Consider the following 22,317-nt stretch of genomic DNA (forward strand, 5'->3'; position numbering starts at 1 on the left):
CTTTTAAGCGTTGCTTCTGAAAGAGGCTTTTCACCAATTCATTTCTCTCCTGTCTGTCTCAGATGCTCTATTAGTCATGCAGAGAAGCTCCAGGAGAATCCAGGAGAATAATGCACTTTGAAAGTGTATTATTCAATGTGTGTGGAATAGGCCTAGGTTACATTGGGGCCCTACCTAGTTAAAAAAAAAACAGAGGAAAGAAAAACAAAATGGAGCTTTTAAGTTCTGTTGAGCTATCCCAGACAGCAAACATTTTCCCCTAACAGAAATAGACAGGGAATCTTTACTGTAGATAAAAACCGCAGACTGAAGAAGGAAAAATTAGTCAAGGCTATGAGGATGGAACAGCATGTTGCTAGAAAAGCAATACAATGACAGAATGTTGCTTTGTTATTTCAGTGTAACTATGATGACCCTCTGTAGCACATAAATGAATAAAAAACTAATATAATCACTATGATATATCAGTGTCACTCCATCCAGAATGACCTCAACTTCTATAATTTTGTAACCAACTGGGGCCAATTCTGCACACATAGGATAATGCGCTTTCAATGTGCTTTGGCAGCCAGATTTTCCTCTGCAGAACAGGAAAATCTACTTTTAAAGTGCATTGAAAGTGCATTATCTATTGTGCACCAAATAGGCCCAGGTCTCAGGAATGAGGATGACTTGCCCTGACAGCCATTCTGACCTACATTTGACACAACATATCTCTCTCCCTGCCTGATCTTTCTTTTATTCTCTTCACCCTCCCCAGAAGTACTGCCTCCAAACTCTTTATAGGAACTTCCTTCTCTATTGCTAACTCTGAGGCATGTCCTGCCCAGCTGATTCCTCTTCCCCAAAGCTTTAACCCCACTTCTGATTGAACCAACAGTTTTACCTGCTCTGCTTTTTGAGCAGCTGCTACCTCTGCTGTTTTTACTTTCTATTGGGCCTGGGAGCGAGGCTCATCTGCCTTTGCTGTCTTTGCCCTCTATGGGGCTTGGGAATGCAGCTCACAGTCTCTTTCCAATTCCTTGCCACCTTGGCTGTCCATGTTCACGTGTGTCAGAGATTGGAATCCTAGACAATCAACTGAAAGTTTTTAAAAATGTCTTATTCTGTCAGCATAATTACCTCACAGGGTTGTTGTGAGGATAAACTGAGTGTAAAAGGTAAAGGTAAAGGTATCCCCTGTGCAAGCACCGAGTCATGTCTGACCCTTGGGGTGACGCCCTCTAGCGTTTTCATGGCAGACTCAATACGGGGTGGTTTGCCAGTGCCTTCCCCAGTCATGACCATTTACCCCCCAGCAGCAAGCTGGGTACTCATTTTACCGACCTCGGAAGGATGGAAGGCTGAGTCAACCTTGAGCCGGCTGCTGGGATCGAACTCCCAACCTCATGGGCAAAGCTTTCAGGCAGCTGCCTTACCACTCTGCGCCACAAGAGGCTCTTTTCCTGAGTGTAGGAGAACGATATAAGCTGCTTTGAGTCCTCGCTGGGGAGAAAGGCAGGGTACAAACAAACAGAATTTTTAAATCTCAGAATTTTGGGCAGCAATAACCTGACTCAAGTTGCTGGGTCCTTTCTCCCTCTCCTCAGGAGTACTGAGCAACTTTGGATCCTGTGCTTTTTTTATGGCAACCACCAAATCAAAGCATGGTTCCTGCATGCTTTTCAGGGGATCTCTCATGCATAGTTAAAACGTCTTACATATATGTTGCAGGAAAAAGAGCATCTCTCTTACATTCATCAGTATGTTCCGCACAGCTGGTGAATCAGGCGCATACAGGATTTTCCCCATCAAAAGTGGTTTCACAGCATTCCAAGCAATTTTGGTGACAGTATTTGATTCCATGCTTTGTATCCATGCATTACAGAAGGGTGCTGTTGGGATTGAGGACAGAATACATCATAACCTTAATCTAATTTCTTTGTTCAGTTCTCTCCATTTAGTCCATATAAAATTGCAGCCATACCAACTTCTTGGAAAATAGCAGACTGAGTAAAATGTTAATGCCACAGCCATGCATCCAGCCCCATCATTAGAAGTACAGCATTATACAGTTTTTTATTTTAATCCACTGCCCCCTCTATTACCACACTGCAAATAAGAAGACCAAATAGGTATGCTATCAGAGATCAGGCTGAGATCATTCTATAAGAAAGTTTAATAAATGAATGAAAAAATACAAATATATTCAAGCACTCAGATTGAGCAATGGTACATAAAAAAGGTTAAAACGCAAAGTCCCCTTTCCCTACATATGGAACTGGTCCTAAAGGATGTTTAAATAGCACTCACTAGTATTTCTTGAAACTGCAGTAGTTTAAAATTACTATAGTTTACTTCTTAGTTTATTCTTTGTTCTGCTTTAGGATGCTTTGGGCTGATCCTGTGTTGAGCAGGGGGTTGGACTAGATGACCTGTATTGTCCCTTCCAACTCTATGATTCTATGATTCTATGACTGTGGGTATCATCTAGCCGGATGGTAAACCATTATCTTGCTTCGGCCAGAGGTATTAACATAATCAAGAGCTTCAATGCTCTGTGCTTGGAGTCTGTACATCATTCCAGATTCCTGCTCTAATGACTCCAGCCACATTATGACATGCTGAAACTCTAATTGTTTAAGTCAAGTACCCAACATATCTACATGTGTAAATGGCAATCTAATCAACCTTCATCCAATCCCATAGATTTAATGCATTGTCCCAGACTAAGGAGATACTTACTGGTTGTGTTATCATACAAATAAACAGGTGTCTTCTTTGTAGAATCAACCCCAAGAAAGGCCTTGTAGTTATTATCTTCATACCAGTTGAAAGAGAGTATTCTGGAGCCACCTCTCTCTGGATAGCCACAAAGAAGATCAGATAAAATACTCATCAGCTGCCATAAGGATTCTGGCTCTCCATTTTGCAGAATTGGTTGCAGAACAGACAAAAGATCCTGAACACTTGATCTATTCATGAGCTGTAGTGAAACAAAGCATCTTTATGAGCAGTTATACTAGACAAAAGGACACACCTATGTGGAGTATAAATTCATTTATTGCTTACTTGATTTATAGCCCCCCTTTTTTCTCCCCAATGGAGACCCAAAGTGATTTCTATCATTTGCTTCTTCTCTATTTTATCCTCATAACAAACACCCTGTGAACTATGTCAGACTGAGAGGTTGTGACTGGCCCAAGGTCACCAAGCAAACTGTGTAGGAATTCAAAGCTGGATTTCCTAGATCTTAGTCCAACACTATTATACCACACAATGGTTCTTAGATCAGAATCTCTTGCTGAAAATACCAGTGCAAGGAAACCTTACCAATGCATCTTGTCCTTATGCTCCCCTGCCCTCTACATTATTTATTTCATTTCTATTATTTTCTTAATGCTACCATTCCATCCCACCCTTCTTCCAAGGAGCTCAAAGCAGAATGTGTAACCCTTTTATCCTTAAAGGGTCAGAGAACTGTGGTTGTCTTATTCAAAACCTTAACAACATTTACACATATAGCTTTTATTTTAAGGTAGGGAAACAACTGGGAGTTTTAAACAAACCAATGGCAGTAATGAATTACATTGAACTAAGTGCAAGCCCTGTAGCATTGTAGAGACCAACAAGATTTTGGGGATATAAGCTTGGTCTCTAAGGAGCTACTAGCCTCCAATCTAGTTCTTCTAGATTGCAGACCATCATGGCTACCCTTCTGAAATTCTACTGAGCAGTCCCAAAGTCAAGTTATAAAAGAAGGAAGTCTCTTTAGTCTCTGATTCACAGACTGCAGATAGGTTGCACATCTGCATAGGTTGGTAAGGTCTCTCTTCTTGAGAAGCCTGGAGAGGTAATTTTTCCTCACAGTCACATCAGAAATTGTACAAACACTGAGGCTCAGATGGCCACACTTCTGCCAACTGCCTTTCTCCATCTCCAAAGAATTTTTTTCCCCTTTTGGACTTCAGGGATAGTCACTCTGTCAGGAGAAAAACAGTTCAGCTTCTTCTCCGCTTTCTCCTAAGAGTCCGCTCCCTTCTTGTTGCCAGGCAACCACTCTCTCAGCCTCATTGTCGAAATCCTCTCCCTTAGAGGGCAGTAGTTCCAGACCACAAGTTTTAATAATATATATTTTAATAAGCTTTACACTATGATCTTCCTTCCTGCATTTAATCAGGAGAACAACCTTGTGAGTCTGGTTAATCAGAGAGAAAATGGCTGACCTAAAGTCACCTGGTGAGCTTCAGGGGCAGCCTGGCTTAGGGAACCCCAAGAAGAAGGCTAGCAGGCTCCCACTTGTGCCCACCGCATTCAGGGGTTGGGCCACACTCTTGCAGAAAGTAAAGCTTGCAGATCACAGATGACATTGCAGTATTCTTTCCTCTACATTTTTAAAGCTTAAAACTGTCCTGAGCTGGCTGCCTCTCTGGGCTGGGGAATGGAGATATGCTGCTTATCTCTTTTATGGTCCTTTTGCCATTCACAATTAGTCTCCTCAAGCTGCTTTTTCACCTGCAGGGTGATAGATTTGCAGGGAGCTATTTTGAGCTGAATATGATAGGAGGAGAAAGAGTTAATCAGCCTCTGCCTTTCCCTGCCTTTTCACACAGACACAACCTGCTGCAGACTACGTCTTTCGATTTTAAAAAAGAGAAGGTCCTGCAGCATCACAAGTCAGGATCATGGAACTCTGAGCAATATGCTGTTTGTGCTTCAGCTGAGCCCTCCCGGGCAGAGTCTGCACTTACTTTGTTTATTCCAGTGTCAATCCTGTTGAATTCAGATCGATTTGAACTCGGGTCTTTCCATTTCCCTCCCCCCTCCCCATTGAAACAGAAAAGTGTTCTGCACATGGTTAGAGTAGTTCAGAAGGGGGGGGGGAGCCAAGCCTCTTTCTTTCTTTTCTTGAAGGGGGGGGGGGAGAGGAGCCTATTTCTTTTCTTGGAGGGAGGGGAGAGAGAGGATTGAAGAAGGCAGAAGAGGGAGAAAGAAATCCAAGACCGACAGAAGTTGAGAGAAATTAGGGGCTTCTCCTTTAAAGCAAGCTTGTCACATCAGCAGCTTTGGCCAATCAGAGGTTCTCTACCATGGAGCAAAGCCCAGATTCAAAACAGCCTGCTTTCTCAAATCGATTCTTAAAATATTGAGCATTAAAAGCACTCTAAGATATCGAGGTAGGGTCACTCCAGATCAATCCTTCTTGTTGCAGAAGGAAAATTTAAATCGCCAAAAATCAAAACGGAAATCGCATTCTGTGTAGACAGCAGGGACTGAATCGACCTGGGATTGGAATAAAAGCTCCATGCAGTTTACACCCAGTACCCCAGACTCTTACCTGTTGCACTGCTTGAGAAACATCAGAAAGTATTCGGCCGCACAAGCGCAGGTCAACACCTCGTCTATTAACATCTAAAACTTTAGGCAGCTGTCAGTGAAGAAAAGTCAAGGTCAATCAGACTGCAGACAACCTTTTGAGATTCAGAGAGTATTAGAAGGTGCTCTGAAGCCACTTGCTGGACTTCATTTTCTCAGCCAGTCAAAGGCTGGGGATGAAAACAACAAGAAGATAAGGATGGCAAAACAGCTGGGAAGTGCCAGTGGACTGGACCTGAAGTGTCTCCCATGGATTGTTTTGAGCCCATCAATTCCTGGGTTAGGGCAATAGAAAACTACCCTGGTGAGACTACCAAGCACCAACAAGAAACTCTGAGCTGAACCATAAGATAAGCGACAGTATTGCGTGAGCCAGAGAGAAGACACCCTGAGGGCCCCTTCAAAGATGATTAAATTCTTATTTGTTGCTTCCCAGCACAAGTACATACAAGTGCATGCGTGATGATTTGCAAGCAGGAAAACTTTCAGTGTAGGAATTTGGAAGTCACTTTCAAACACACCCACATGCTTGCTATCCCCCCAGCATTTCGAAAGCTATTCCCTTTACATGGATCAGGGCTCTCTGATGTATTCTTCTGGCCTGAGGGGAAGTGGGGCAGAAGTTCTGGATAAAATGAACTTTGGCTGATTGGAATAGGCAGCTTTTAAATTTATACATACATCTTTTTTCACACACCCTGTTATAAGATTCCCATCTCTTGCCATGCCCTCTATTGCCAAGATTCAGTCAACAGCTGCATGGGCCTGGGCCTTCCCCACTGCTGCTCAACCCCTCTAGAAGATCCTCACAGGGGAGGAAACAAAAGCTTACCTTCTAGCAAGAGGCTTTAAGGCTGAATTGCTTTTAAAGGCTTGGGTTAAAAGAGAGGGAGAGGGAGAGATCCTGGCTGGGAGAAAGCTGTCCCTGGATAGGCTTTAAAAAGATAAATACTTCTTGTTTTTAAGCTTACAGAAAAGGATATGAAGAGGATTCAAAAGATAATATGAGAAAGTTTACCCAAATTCTAGGCTCTTATTAGGGATGGATATGAAATGGGAAAACTTGATTCGTGGTGGTCTGGTTTGCAAACAATGGCTGTTGTGAACTTTTTGGTGCTAAATGAATTGGTTCAGTTTGTGAGATTCATGACTCGGTAGAATCCCCCTCCCATGTGCTAGAGACACTAAACCTACAAGGGATCTCTGGCTGAGTCTCCTCTACCTGCCCTCCAAGTTTGGTGATGATTGAACTTATGGGGGTCCAACTTACTGCAGATTCGGAATGACAAAAAGGCAGACATGACAGCTTGGTGGGTCCCACCAGACAAGCAGGGGAAGTGTGTCTACAATTCTCACAGCCCCACAAAAAGCTGAAACATACCACAGTGAATTTTCTACTCTGCAGAGGAAAGTAAACACATGTCAGGCTGTAAATGCATGTTAAACCAGCCAGTCCCAAAGTCTTCAAATGTCGGTTCAGATTGATCAAATGACTTTCCCAGAATTCCGATAGGGGCTCTCCAAAGTAACCCTAAGACAGCTTGGCAGACACCCCTGGCAAGCACTGGAACCTAGCGAGGAGTCATCACAATGCTCCCAAGCTCCCTCAGTCCCAAAGACCTAGATCCTCTGGTCACAGACTGCCCTAGGTGAAATTTCTGTTTATTCAACATTAGCGGAACACATTGAACAGATAGAGATCACCTGTTTTGAACTGTAGAAATGCAATTGAAATGGGTAGTCAAATGGGAGCCTTGCTTGAATAGGCAAAGACAGAGGTCCAGAGAGAGATAGCTCAGCAGTGGGCCTTGAGAAACTTGTCCACCCTGGCCAGGTCCAAGTAGGAGAAGTGGGGACTGAGAATGTCTCCCAGGTGGGAAAACATACACTTGCTCTGGACACTGGCGGGAAGGGCAGGAGAGGTTTGGCCAGATGGCAGCCTTCCATGACCAGTACTCCAGAGCAGGTCTCAGGGGACTCAGCGAGGCAGTCCCTCACCATCACTTGTGTCAAATCCTCTGCCACCACATTCCTGGCATCCTCACCTCTGCGGACCGCCCAGTTCACCACAGACAACCAGTAGTTAGGCTTCTCCCTGGTTGGGCTCATTGAGGCAGAGGTGCCAGGCTGAAGCTCCTTCTCCTCCTCTTCCCCCCCCCTCCCCAAGCCTCTTACATTTGCTGTTCCCTCTGTCCACTTCTGCTGGCCTGTAACCTCTGCACTTCTTTGCAGAGGTCATGCTTCCATTGTACAAGTGCTGCATTCCAGAAAGCAATGCTGCCTTTTATTTAGGGGTCATAGATATAGGTCAGCTTGCACTCTCCTTCCTCGCAGAGAGGATGCAATTGGGTGGTGATGCCCACCTACAACCTTGGTGCCAAGGCTTTGATTCATGGGAGAGCAGCTGTCCTCACAGGGCCCGGCTCCAGTGCAGAGGCCAGTGCCTGATCCAGCTCTTATATCAGGGGGATGACGTATCCCAGCCTGGCCATGTGGCTGCAGAGTACATGTGGCTACAGAGTACTCAGAGTACAGAGTACATATGGCTCTGTACATGTACAGAGTACATTGGCCATGTGGCTGCAGAGTACATTCAAGCCCTGGAAGGGCTTGAGGACATGCAGCATTTGGGAGAGGGTCAGTCAGTTGTTGATGCTGATGCTGAGCTCCTCTTCCCCATGCAGGATGGTCATGGAAGAGATTACATCACGCACAAAGCTCTTCTGCTCAACCAACTATGCAACCAGGCAAGTCTCCAGCAGGGACCATGTCTCGAGAGTGGAAGCATCACAGGTAGAATTGCTAGTGTTCCCCAGCCCCAGAGCATCCTTCACCATTAGGTAAAGCATGCATGCCAGGCAGATGATGCTCTTGATGCACACAGCCCTCACTACTGCTGGCATGTTGGCATCTATGACCATGTAACCACAGACAATGTTGCCACCACCCACTCACTACCTCAGGCCATTGTGCATCACAGTGGCAATGTTTTGCTCCGTGCGCTCTGCACCCATCCCCTGTGCATGGAGCAGAATCATGGAGTAGAGAAACAGAGTTGCTCAGAGCTCTGAGTCTACTTAACACCCCTAAACCCAGCAGGAGAGAATTGTTCACAATCCGGAGGGAATGTGTTCTGCTACTCTGCTTTTAACATATTCCCTGCCTCACTGCTTAACTGCCAACAGCTGACAGAGGAGGGAGAGTGTAGAGCCCAGCCTATACATAGAATTCTGATCCCATAGTGCAGAGTAGGAACTCTGGTATTGGCAGCCAGTAATGCATGTGAAGCTTTGGAGGGGTCTTTGGTGTTTCCAAAGCTAGAGATTTCTGCTCACCTATGGTACTGGTGTTTTTTAACAGTTTAATTGAGTGGAGACAGTCTGTCTGGAAATGTATCCATTCACAAACCACCACGAACTGCCACAAACAGCACCAAAGTTCATGAAATGTTTGTGCTGGGTGCCCTTCCATGAACATTGCTTTGTGAATGATGAATCAGCCAAAATTTGTGACAAACTTTACAACATGAGCTGGTTCCCAGACTGCAGGCACATAAAATCCAAAAATGAAGATGATCTATTGCCTTTTCAAAATTATATCTATCCTTTGGACATAGGTTTGCTAAAATTATTTCATAACAGATAATTCTGTCATATCACGCATACCATAAGTGGGGACTCAAGTCCATCATCCTATAAGAATGTCTAGTCAAACCAGGAAATTGGGTGATTTTACTGGGCAAACAAGGAATTTAAAGAATTTATCTAATCCCTATTTGTGTTCATTTCCTTGCTCAGCCACACACACCCAAGCTCATACCGGTGACTTGGATTAGTGAAGATATTCATTCTGATCATCTCTCTAAATTGGAAATGTACTTAAAAGTGTCTGTTTCAACCCAATACATTGAACACAAAATCTGCATGCAAGAAGTCATGGAAAAGGTACACTTCAACCAGACTCCATTTTGTCCAGCAGGTAATTTTGCTGCCAACCTGTGATTGCTAATTCTTACCATTCCCAATACAGCATCCATGCATTATTTAGAAGCCTGTCCTGTCCCAGACCCCATCTATGATTAAATGTCTTTTCTGTTACACCCAAAGCAAACCCCCCCCCCAACTCCCATCCATGCCTACCCACGGAATGTCAAGCACTCATTTGCAATTAAGCATCTATTCCAGCAGATCATTAGCACCTTTTGTCTTTGCTTGGGAAATCAGTCCTCAGGACTTCCTTAGCCACTTGATACTGGTCACAGACTGGGAAATCTCTGGCGAAATCATGCTAATGTGGACAGACAAACCACCTTTTTATCTTTCTTTAGTAATCCCATCAAGTTATTGTTTAGGCTTCCGGCATGAGCACATGGCCGGAGGCTACATTTTAGCTATAAAAATAGCCTTTTTCAGCCCTGTTTGTGTGCTCAGTGATCAGCCCACGTTGGGCTGTTTACTGGCTCCAGCTGTCATCCCCAGCTGTCATTCTGTTGGTCTCCCTCTGATCCTCAATTCTTCTGGACAGGTGCATATACTTTAAACTCCCCCATTTTCTTCTATTATATTTTCTTAGGAACTTATATGTTTTGCTTTTGTGTGTGTTCTGAATGTACCCCAGTATTTTCCCCATATAAATCTTTTTGAGTGCAAGTTAAAAGGTCATCTTTATTTAAAAGGGTTTCTATCTGGAAGAATATTGGTGAGAAGATCCGGCAGTTATCCAACCTCTTCCTAATATATTCAAATTCCCCATAATCTTAGACGCCTCCCTCTCCATGGTGGCACAGGTCATGAGAGTAGCGTGGGCCATCTGTACCAAGCGCGGACCAGTATCTATCATCTATACCAAGCCAAGTTACTAGCACCCTACTTGGCACCAGAACACCTAGCCACAGTGATGCGATGGTCACCTCTAGGCTGGACTTCTGCAATTCGCTCTATGCAGGCCTACCCTTAACCTTGATCCAGAAACTACAACAGGTGCAGAACGCTGTGGCCAGGATTCTCACTAATACACCTTGGGGATCCCATATCTGGCCTATACTTCAACAACTCAGCTGGCTCCAAATTGAATTTCAGATCAGGCTTAAGGTTTTGGTTCTTACCTTCAAAGCCATATGCGGTCTGGGCCCAGTGTACCCGAGAGACCGTCTCTCCGCCTATACCACCAAAAGAGCATTACACTCCACCACCGCCAACTGGCTGGTGATCCCTGGCCCCAAACAAGCACGTTGGTCTTCAACAAGGGCCAGAGCTTTTTTATCCTGGCCTCCACCTGGTGGAACAAGTTCCCTGAAGAGGTCAGCGCCCTGCCAGAACTCCCATAATTTCACAGGGCTTGCAAAAGGGAGCTCCTCCACCAGGCATTTGCCTGAGACTGACCAAACCCAACAACATCCATAGATTCCCCCTCAGACATCCATGCCCTGAACCAGTCTCACCTCTCTAGGGGCCAATCTAAGTTATCGTTCTCATTATATTGTCATTAAGATTCAGAATCACTGTTGGATTATTGTTGTTGTTATTACTATGATATATGTTAGGTCATTCCATGTATCCCCCCACGATGTTATATGTAAAGTGCCCTGAGCTGTATGGAAGGGCGGTATAAAAATCTAACAAGCAAATAAATAAATAATTCCCCTTGAGGGTTCCATTTTGGTTTACAGCAGTTCATGTATTGCAAGTTAGATCAGAGCCCTCTACCCACTCAGATCATGCAAAAAATTTAGTTGAGCCCCAATAAATACCCTGACTGCAGTTCCCCAACCAGCTGAGGCTCCACCTGATGGTACAATCATCTAGCCCACTTTTAATCCATTTCCCAGCAAAAATATCAAGAGAAACTCTGTCAAATATACCAGTCATGGTCTATTTCTTCCATAGTACTCTTATCATCCTTTAGGCTAAGTAACCCGATCAAAACAACATGATAAGATTAGTCTGGCAGGATTTATTCTGACAAATCCATGCTGGCTTCTCTTAATCACTGTGTTGTTTTCTAGCTGTTTACAGAATGACCACTTTATAATCTGATCTAATATCAATCCTTGGTCTGTAGTTTCCCAGCTCCTCCTTTCAAACAAGCCCTTTTCAGAGTTATATTGTAGATTTTCAGGTGCTGGAGAGAGAGAAAGAGAGTGCTGCAAGAGCTCCAGATGATATATTAAAAATTCTGCACTGCATCTGCGTGGAGCAAGCATGCTTTGAGGCCAGAGCTCCATGCTTACAGCCAATCATTTAGAGACTCTGCTAATCTGATTTTTCCCTGCTCACTTTGTTTTACAGAAAAGAAATTATGCAAGAGGGCCTCTGTTTAAACAAACATTGACTCTGAAAACCTAGCTGTTATGTCCCATGTGATTGCAACAGAGCTCTTCTGGCCAGCAAAATTCTGAATTAATGAACTGGGACTGAGTGAAACATACCTAACCAACCTTAATTGTGGAGGCAAGCAAAGTATGAGCTCATTCAGGGGCTTACCAGTATCTGTGAGTACGGTCTTCACAGTAGCTCTAAAAACATCCCTTTCCCTCTGCTGTAGCGGTAGCAAAGACAGGAAATCAGTTCCAGAGTTATGTTGAAAGGTAACTGTGCCAGGCCTGTAAATATGCATTTCCTGACACACTGAAACAATTGTTTGGGTACAGGATGGAGTAACTTTGGCCTATTATGCATGGGTATTTTCCCTTGCTTTGACCATGCATGTCCGTTGGGTAGGTTTTTGTTGTTGTTTTGTCGTTCTGCATTGATTTTTCTCCCTATAGTAGTCAGTTCACATTCTGGTTGTTGTTTCCCTGGATTTTCTGAGAGTGCTTTTGGGCTGAATTTTACATTGTTTTGCTTCCAAGCTGAAGGCAATTCAAAAGCATACAGATTCCCCTCCACATCCTTTTGCTGCCTCTCAAAGGTCACTTCCTGCCTACATCGAGATTGTTCTGCCCACTCTGCACCTTCTGCCTTCCTCCCCCCTTCATTGGTGTACAAGCTCCATTTCCCATTCATTAAAAAAATTAAATTATTTTTACAAGCAGCATGAGGCTAGCAATATGAGATTATTGCTATTGGATCACTATAAAAATTTAAATGATGGGGAAAGTTTGAAAGGAGCCAAGTGAGGTTTAGTTCTCAGCAGTATTGTCTTGAAAAGGGACTGGAGAGGAGATGAGCATCCAGTGCAAAAAACAAACAAAAAAAGGATTTCAGTGCTGCATGCTAACAAAATAAAGGGGGATCATCAGTGCAGAATGAAATTGATGAGAGAGACAGACAGACAGACAGACATTCAGACAGACAGACAAAGATAGAGAGAGACTAGATGGAGAGCCTAAATCTGTGAAAACATTTTTCCCTTTAATGCTTTAGCAAGCAAAGATTCTTGGAGGAAGCCATTCTGGCAATCTCTGGGATCCTAACATTAAAATGGCACATAGACCTTCTGCACACTGCCAAACTTTAGAATTGCTTGGGACCAATTCATTTGGAGGAAGAGTGCAATCCACAGGACAGGCTTTTTAAAAACTGCCAAGATCATGATCACATTAAAGAATCACAAGGAGAAAACTACACAAATTTGTAAGGAAGGGCAGGAAATTAATGTTACTATCCAGCCGTGTTAGAACATCAGAGAAAATACCACCTATTTTGTTTTCAATTTAATGACATAAGACTAAACAGTTCTCCTGAGTTTCTGCCAGAGGACACCTAGCCCCAAATAAATTGCAGCCCTGTGCAAAGTTTGATGGAGTTGTGACTGACTTTTGCACAGGCGCATGTACACACACACGTGTTGCCAATCACAGTTTGCAGTGCCAGTGGTTCCACCATGCATTTCATACACTCAACCAGTTTCCCCATATTATGAGATCATGTGATTCATTCCCATTTTTCACAGTGGCTGATAACACAGCAAAGAATCCCTTAGTGTTCGGCAACATGGAAAACAGGACTTTGCAGTTTCATAAAAAGTCTTTTCAATGTCCACATTGGATTTCCCCTTCTGCATGTGTTTCTTTCTGTTTCTTTTCATTCAATGAATGAACACTAAAATGCACGGGCAAAGCCTGAACCACAAGGATTTAAATGGAAGTTGCTTGCTGGATGCCACTGTGCAGCTGTGACAGGGCAATTGCATTTTTTTAAAAACTTTGGACATCCTCCCACACATGTCACAAGTGGCGTTCCACCTCAATTTAGAAAAGCATGTTTTTCAAATTGTAGCTGCAGAATAAATACCCTGAGGGAAAAGAATGGAGCATGAGGTAGACACGGAATTTGAAGTCAAGAATAAAGGCTTACTGCTCTGAAAATGTGCGATAAGATGTTCATGCATAATGGGCCTTTTACTCTGGAAGTTTTTCTTCCCTGTCTTTTTCTAGCTTTCTTTTGCTCATTGGGAATCCACTTTGAGTTCAGATTTCGTATCCTTAGGCAGGGAGGTAAATTAAACAGCCTTATATCAGATGACAGATTTTTAAAAGTTTCCGGTGGAACTGACCAATCAGCTATTATTCCTTCCAGATAGCAGTCTTGATTGTGAAAGCAGAAACAAACTTCCACTGCACAGGTAACTCATAGGCTGTCCTGTCACAATGCTGACAAACTGACAGCTTTATGGGAAACAGACCAGTATTTATTACCTGTCATGTACAGTGAACAGGACTGCCTGCAGCCCAAAGAACCCCTAGTTATTGTTGATGTTGTCTCTGAAGGGATAAGAAAAGAGGCACTTTGAGGCTGTTATCCCTTCTCTTCATCTGTAAAGTTTTCTAACACCAAATGACTTCTAGCACAAGCACAAAATCAGGCTAGAGTGTAGCAATCCTCTTCCACAGATACTCTTCCTCTGCACTCCTCCCATTCTGTCTGCCCCTTCTGCCTACTTTTTCCGCCCCTGGTACAAGGCTGCTAAATAGTTCTGGAAGAAATCTAAAGAATGTGCTGACTTTGACGATTATAAAGCCAATCTTTCTTTTCTCTGCTGCACTCTTTGCTTCGACAGACAAAACTCAACTATTCTTTCCCTGATTTCAGAGTTTAGATACTTGTCCATTTCTTTTTCATTCTAACCCCAAATCCTCCCTTTATTTGTCTCTCATTGCCAAAGATCTTACATTATTTCCCAAGAATGTGAATTTACCCACCCCCATTCTGATCCCCATGTGGCTTTTCCTTTCTCGACCTTAGTAGAGACTCCAGGGAATGGTAGAGGACAGGAAGGCTTGGAGGATCATTGTCCATAGGGTTGTGATGGGTCGGACACGACTTCGCACCTAACAAAAACAACCTTAGTTTCATTGTTGCATCTCTCAGTCCTAACCTGTGTTTCATCATCTTGCTTTATTCTCTGCCTGTTTCATTAAAGTGTTTTTAAAAATGTTCAACTCTCACCTGTCTTTACAGAATCCCCTTCAAAGACAAATTTATGGGAAAAACTAAGTAAACTACAGATTAGTGAGTCAGATTATGAGAGGCTTTTACACTAAAAATTACTACACTTCAAGTTTTACATAATTGATATAAAACCTCTTAAAACAGGTTGTCTAGGGCCACAGCATGTCTTAATTCATCCCTGCTCCTCTTAACTCTCTTTCAGTTGCTGTAGTCACCAACCTGGATTTCTGAAGTGTGAAAGATATTCCTTCCTCCACCTTTGAAACCACCTACTCCTTGTTTGTTTTTAGAAAGGAGGCCAAAATGCTCCCCTGCCCTGGGGTATGTTTTCATTCTCTCTATAGGAATGTAACGTATAAACTACACCCTATGTTTTATATATTTTTTATTTTAAATCAACTTTGAAAAAAAGAGTTCAAGTGTTCAGATCCAATATGGGCACAAAAATCTGGCTTGGAACACCAAGTGCTTCCAAAACACCTTCACATTTTACCAGAATGACTTATGCTGGCATGGAGGGAAACTAAGAAGAAACCTCAATTGCAGTTCTGGATCTAGATGTTTAGAGCAGGTTCCATACTTGGTGGTGGAAGAGACAGGACTGAAGAATATGATCCAGTTTGAATTGGTCCATTAATTGACTGGGACAATCATTGATGGAGTAGTACTACGGATTACAATGGCTCAGAGGCCAGTCCAAGCTCTTTAACATAGAGAGCCTCTGGCCCTTCTTCCTTTCAGGAAGGAGATTCCATGCCTCTGACTTAATCTATTTTGCATCATATAAGCTAGAAGCACCCTAGCCACCCTGCTGACCCCTCCTCACAAGGCGGTTGGGCCTTAGCAGGGGCTCAGCGACTGCCAGAATGTTCACACCTTCACTACAGACAGGAAGTGATGGCAGACTTTTCCTGGATTGGTGTTATTTTTCGGCAGCCTTTTGTAACATTAATTAATGGAAGAAAACAACAACTTAATTATAAATAATCCAATATTTAAAATATCTAAATAATTGAAAATAAAATGATAATGAACTGAAAAGGTTCCAAAGCTATTTTCAGTCATCTCATTGTCTTTGCACTAATTGGCCAATAAACTGTCAACTTGGAGCACCTTTATCTGACTAAACAATTGCATAAGATGCTGCCAACATGCATCCATTTCTGTTTCTTCACAGAAAGAAAGAAAGAAAGAAAGAAAGAAAGAAAGAAAGAAAGAAAGAAAGAAAGAAAGAAAGAAATCCAACAAAATACTCTTGAGAGGTTCTAGGTCACAGCCATTGTGTATTATTCTTTCAGAAAAGAACCACAACTATTGTGCATACCAGAATTATCGAAGAGCTTCACTTCTACATCTGGGGCAAACACAGCAGCAGCACTATATCAGCATTTCTTTAAATATTTACTTTATTTACATCTTATACTTTTACAGAATAAGCAGGATGGTGTATAAATGTAAAACATTATAACCCAAAGTAAAACTGCGTGTGAAAAGCAAAAGTGCATATGAAAAGCAACACCGAACTAAAAAGAACTATAATAATAATATTATAATATTTTTATTTAAATCCTTCCCTTCCAAAGCTCAGGATGGGTAACAACTTCAAAGCCTCATACAAAATCAGAAGTAAATAGCAATAAGATCCAATCAGTTAACCAAAAGTGCTGCAAAGGAGGTATCATTCAATAAAATCCAATAAGCATCAGGAATTTTTTCTAAAAGATTCTTGGCAATAAAGTAATCATATTGGGTTCAGCTTCCTTCAGAGATTCTTTAGGTGGGGAAATCTGTCTTCTTCACCACCTTTCAGAATGTCAACAATTAGGGTTACCAACTTCAAGGTGTCCTGTAGAATTTTCTCGCAATTATAACTAATCTCCGGAGATTAGTTTCTCCCTAAAGGGAATGGCAGCTGTGGAGAGCAAACTTTATAGTATCACAGGCCCTCTGAGCATCTTTTCTTAACTCCACCCTCCTCAGGCACTGCCTACATATCTCCAGGAATTTCCCTATCTAGAACTGGCTGCCTTACCAACAGTAAGAGGACTGGCTGAGTCTTCTGGGATGGGGGACTCCAGAGGTTGAGGACCACAGCTAAAGCTCTCTCCTACCTGCTTTGCGTCAGCTAACGACTACGTAGAACAGGGCAGTGCTCATAAGTTACAGGCAAGTTCATGTGAGTGAAATAGGTTCATCAGATTTGCTGATCCAGTGGTGTTTAGGTCCTAAAAGATCATCATCAGGACTTTGAACTGGACCCAGAGCAAACTGGAAGCCAGTGGAGTTAATGTAAAACTGGGGAAATATTTATTTATTTATTTATTTACTTACTTATTTATAATTTGATTTATATACCGCCGTTCGCCAAAAGGTCTCACGGCCTCAAAGTAAAATCACATAAAATCCCATAAATACCCCATTATTACAATAAAAGATGGCATTCTATTCTATAACTTTCCCCACTGTCCCCGCTTGTTCAGAGAGAGGTTGGGCGTTAATCCTGTAAGAGAGAGAGGAGAGAAAGACTGGCTAATGGATTAGGGATCTTGGATGGAACCCGGGCTCTGCCCTGGCCTCAACCATATGCCTGGCGGATATGCTCTGTCTTACAGGCCCTGCGGAAAGATGGTAATTCCGACAGGGCCCTTAGCTCCTCCGGGAGCTCATTCTACCATATGATCAATGTAGGGAGTCACTGCTGGAAGGTCTTTTAAAAACAAACCAAACATGTAAGAAGACAAATTGGATGGTACTCACCACGCGAAAAAGTTTAAAGAAGTCTACGTTTTGATATAAAGAGTCTTCCACTCTTTGTAAGCTGCGTTGGGAAAGGGTACATATTTCCTTATGTACAGCATAGAAACCCCTAAAACTGCTTAATATAATGAAGCGGTCCAGCAGGGTCCAGCTGCAGGCAATATCTTTCAAAGCCAAGTCTGGGATGCCAAAGGCAAACTGTAGGCAAAACACAAATCACATCTTTTGATCAACATTTGTTCTCAGTAACAAATTAGCATTGGTCATGGTGCTCCTAATCATTTCTTTAATGGAATAATAAAAGAAACAGCCACATGATAAGAAGAGCCCTGCTGAATTAGACCAGAGGTCCAGCTGGTCCAGCATCCCTGATTCCCTGAAGAGAACATGGTCTGCCATTTCTGTCTGATATTAGGTAACAGACCTCTGATGTTGAAATTGAAAATCTGATTTTTATGCAAACTTCCTCAAAATTTCAAGGATTTTTAAAAACATCTATTCTCTAATGATTCATAACCACTCCTGCAAATTTCTTGTGGGTCATCACTTGTCATGATTGTTATTATTGTTGTTGTTAGTTGCGAAGTCATGTCTAACCCATTGCAACCCCTGGACAATGATCCTCCAGGCCTTCCTGTCCTCTACCATTCCCCGGAGTCCATTTAAGTTTGCACCTACTGCTTCAGTGACTCCATCCAGCCACCTCATTCTCTGTCGTCCCCTTCTTCTTTTACCCTCAATCGCTCCCAGCATTAGGCTCTTCTCCAGGGAGTCCTTCCTTCTCATGAGGTGACCAAAGTATTTGAGTTTCATATTCAAGATCTGGCCTTCTAAGGAGCAGTCAGGGCTGATCTCCTCTAGGATCTCCTCTTGTCAAGATACTAATAGCCAAATATGCCAAATATGAGGATAGTTAATGATTGGAACTGTGAAATGGAAAGGCAAATTGTTCTACAAACCTGAAAAGGTTTCCATAAAAACGTGAAATCTTAATTTTAAAAAGATGGAATGCCTACAGCTTTAAGCTACAAATATCCTCAATACACCCTATAAAAGGTGATGGAGAGCATTTAAATCCTCCCCTCTCAATTCTACTTCCCTCACACTCTCTCCCTCCTGCCATCCCTTTTCCTTCCTGCCTCTTTCTGACACCCTTCATCAATCCCTTTCTTTTTCTGCCTTCCTACCTCTTCAGCCTCTCTCTTTCTGTTCCTATCCCATCACTACCAGGACCCAGCATGACTCCTGGGCTTCGTGACCACCAGCAGATCTAGCATGGGGCTCTGGACTGCATGGCCATTGCTGCTGGACCCAGCATAGTTCCCTGGTGCCACTGCTGCTGATTGCCTGAAGTAAATGTGTTACTTTACTTTTCAAAGAATTTGTGTATTTTTAAAACCTTTTTTAAAATTCAGATTTTTGTGCAAACCTGGAAAGCACCCCAGTTTGCTGAAAAATCTGTTTAGCTTCCACATGGCCCCAATCGGTGGATTTTTCTATCTGCACATTTCACTAATAGTATATAGATTGAAAGCCTTGCAAACCTGTACCAAGTCCCATGCAAACAGTCTGCATGGCTGGTCTCCAGTGTCTGACTTGAAGGTTCCTAGTGAACTCAAAACATGTGTACTGTCAGAAAGGCCCATTATGCACGGCCGCCAAAACGGCGATTTCGGGTCACATGGAAAACGCAGAGGGGGAAGAAGCAAAGCAAACCGCTTACGCACAGGACGGGACGGGACGCAACAGTGGCAAAACCCAGGGTAACCGATTATGCACATGGTGACCCCGGCGCTGTTTCTGGTTGGGCCCCAGTCACCTGGAAGCCGCGCTGCTTTCTTCCGCGTTTCGCTAACATGGCTTTTTTGGTGGCATGCACCGAATCTGCGGCCGGTTGCAGCCAGCGCTGTGCGTTATCTGTGATTTTAGTCACCGCCATTCCACCCCGAATGCGTGCTATCCCCCCCACCCGTGCATAATGGGCCAAAGTGTTACTATGGCACATCTCAGTAACCATTCCCTCAGTATTGATGGCAGGACTATGACTTAGGGATAAGAAGACATCCCCAGAATACCCTGGACAAGGGTATTCCTGGACATCTCCTGGACATCAGAAGGAGAAATATCAGCATTACAGCACATTTAATGGCATCAGGCGACAAGTATTTTGCATGCTTCTGTACCAGCTGAGCAGTGGGTGATAAGCTGCATCATTCAACAAGGCACTTTATGACAGCTTTACAGCAGTCCTGCAGTAAGCTGTTTCCATCAACAAGGACTCCAGACTAAATGAGACCATAAGAAAAGCTTAAAAAAATGACTTGATGGAACCATTCTGGGGCTTGTATGGTTTGTGAACAACTAATTATTGTTAGGCATGGAGGCATCTCAAATTGTGCCTGCAGTTTCCGTAATATTATTGATTGATTGTTTGATCAATCGATTGTTAGCTTGATTATTTGGATTTCTATGACTGTCCCTCCTGACAAGCCAACTCAGGGAAGTTAGTAACATGACAAATAGAACATAGTTATTAAAAGTAACAGTGAAAAACTAACACTAATTTAAATGGTTAAAACAAGTTAAAACACCTCACTCAAATTGTTTCAGAATCTGAAGCAATTGCCTGTATGAATATCTCATTCATCTCAAGGGAACTCATTACAGGAGGGTGCCAGCTCAGATAATGTCACTAATTATTAGTCCCACTCCAATTTCTAGTGAAAGAGCTCTGTCTTGCAGGCCCTTTCAACCGAGCCAGCTCTGAAGGGCCCACAGCAATTCCAAGAGCAATTCCTCCAGACAGAGACCAGGCCAAGAAGGTCCTGGCCCTGGTTGAGGCAAAACATAACAGCAATACTTCTGAACATTGCCAGTAGTTCCCAGATATATGGTGGCCAACTGGCTTGGAGGAAAATGTCCAGTCCCTCTATGACATTTTTCTCCAGGCCAGTTGTCAACTATATCCAGAAAAGTTTCACATCCATTCTGAACTTCTCCTTGTGCCAGTTCCCAGGGCAGGGAAGAGTTATCTAGGAGTCTATCCCAGGTAGTAAAGACAATTAGTTACAAAGCACTGTTGCAATTAGTTACACAGAACTGTTCCTTTCACAACCCTTGAGTACCAGGGGGTTGCACTTAGCATCTGCACAGCGCACCAGTGTCCTGGCTGGAAAGTAGAAGGGAAGTTTCCTGGGGCATTTCCTTGGCAAGACATAACATTTTTGCAATGTGTTGTTTTGACTAAGATTGACAGTCTGTGCAGTGATATAATTCCATATACTATACAGTACATCATATATTCATGTGGAAATGATAAATGAGAAACATAAGCCAATATAATAAAGGATATCTACTTAGATGAAAGCTATGGAAGTAGGACTTAAACAGGGCTCACTGCCATTAATCACCATGAGGAACTTTGATAGAACAGCGCCTCAACGTACAGAATGCCTCTGAAGAGTAAGGGGTAGGCATCAACGTCTTTTGTTTCTTGCGGTTCTGACTTTTAACCAGTCTTCCTTGAGCTTTTGTTATGAGTCAACAGCAGTGTGTGTGTTATCTTTTGTGAAGCCTGAAAGCAGCGGCCGAGAAACAAATTCCAGTAATTTTATCAGCATGCTATTGTTCACGCAGGACTTTTGAGTTGAGGAATTAAATAGTTTCTCACTTAGCTGGCCTCTAGATTAGTGTTGGCTTTCATTTGTGTGTCATTTCCTGCACTCCCAGGGCACTGTGAGGTCAGCCCTTCAGCTGTGTCCAGCTATTTGCAAGATTCTCATGCTTCTGATGGGGAGTCTTTCCGTGACGGGTATCCTCTTTACATTCTGTCTTCAGAACAGCATTTAAGGTGGAAACGGGATATATGACTAATAGGGGCAAAGTATCTCGCGGCATTTCAGTAGCAACATTAGTTTATACGTAGCAAATAATTCATGCACTGGTGGCAATCAGCAAGAGGATGTTATTTCTAATGAGAGATGTTTCCCTAAAACATATGCATTCCCAGATGATGCCCCAACATTTACTGGACCAGTTGGAGGTCCAAAGGAAATGAGACCTTGGAGATCTATCAGATCTTTTGAATATTGTTTAAAACAGAGGGCAGAGGGGAATTCAGTCCTAGCGCTTAATCTATTTCCCACAGTGCATCAACACTGCCACACCCTCTATGGAACTGCTTTCATGCCCCATGTAGGATCTGCATGTTTTCCACATGAGGCAAAGAGCAGCTGGGGAGGAGCAGTGCCAATTAACTAGAAAGTGGTATTGGTGGAAGGGTCAGTTCCTCTCCCCCAGAAATAGGGTTCTAATTTGACTAAATTTCCTTCCTCCACATGATTGCTTTTTAAAAAGGGGGGTAGATCCTAATCACAGTTATTCCAAGTAAACCCTAATAAATAAACCGCAACTGACAGGGCAGAAACGCTCCTGGACTTCAGAATGTGGGTGAGGGATTAAATACTCTTTTATGTAAAACTAGGGGCAAAGCCCGTTATATCCAGGAATACATCGGGCACAAGTCAGGAGTCATTGATTCTGGAAGGACATGTGGATGCATGGGTGTGTTGTTTGGGTTGTAGTTGTGTGGCTCGGCATGAGGGTAGAATCACAGAATCATAGAATCATAGAGTTGGAAGGGACCATACAGGCCATCTAGTCCAACCCCCTGCTCAACGCAGGATCAGCCCAAAGCATCCCAAAGCATCCAAGAAAAGTGTGTATCCAGCCTTTGCTTGAAGACTGCCAGTGAAGGGTGTGTGATTGCAGAGGGTTGTGGCGCGGACGGGCACTCAGGAGACTTTGTAGGTTT

General features: G+C 43.1%; 1 protein-coding gene across 2 annotated transcripts in view; it reads right to left on the reverse strand.

Annotated features, from left to right (window-relative positions):
• ABCA4 (ATP binding cassette subfamily A member 4) overlaps positions 1-22,317 on the reverse strand; it is a 139,490-nt gene that overhangs the window by 86,681 nt on the left and 30,492 nt on the right. For both annotated transcript variants that reach the window (XM_077332933.1, XM_077332932.1), the window contains exons 7-10: positions 17,505-17,702; positions 5,318-5,407; positions 2,725-2,965; positions 1,735-1,874 (exon numbers count right to left, since the gene is read on the reverse strand). In XM_077332933.1, the coding sequence (XP_077189048.1) occupies positions 1,735-1,874; positions 2,725-2,965; positions 5,318-5,407; positions 17,505-17,702 (669 nt within the window). The remainder of the gene's footprint in view (positions 1-1,734; positions 1,875-2,724; positions 2,966-5,317; positions 5,408-17,504; positions 17,703-22,317) is intronic.

Source organism: Paroedura picta, chromosome 4 (assembly GCF_049243985.1).
Source record: "Paroedura picta isolate Pp20150507F chromosome 4, Ppicta_v3.0, whole genome shotgun sequence".
Classification (NCBI taxonomy): domain Eukaryota; kingdom Metazoa; phylum Chordata; class Lepidosauria; order Squamata; family Gekkonidae; genus Paroedura; species Paroedura picta.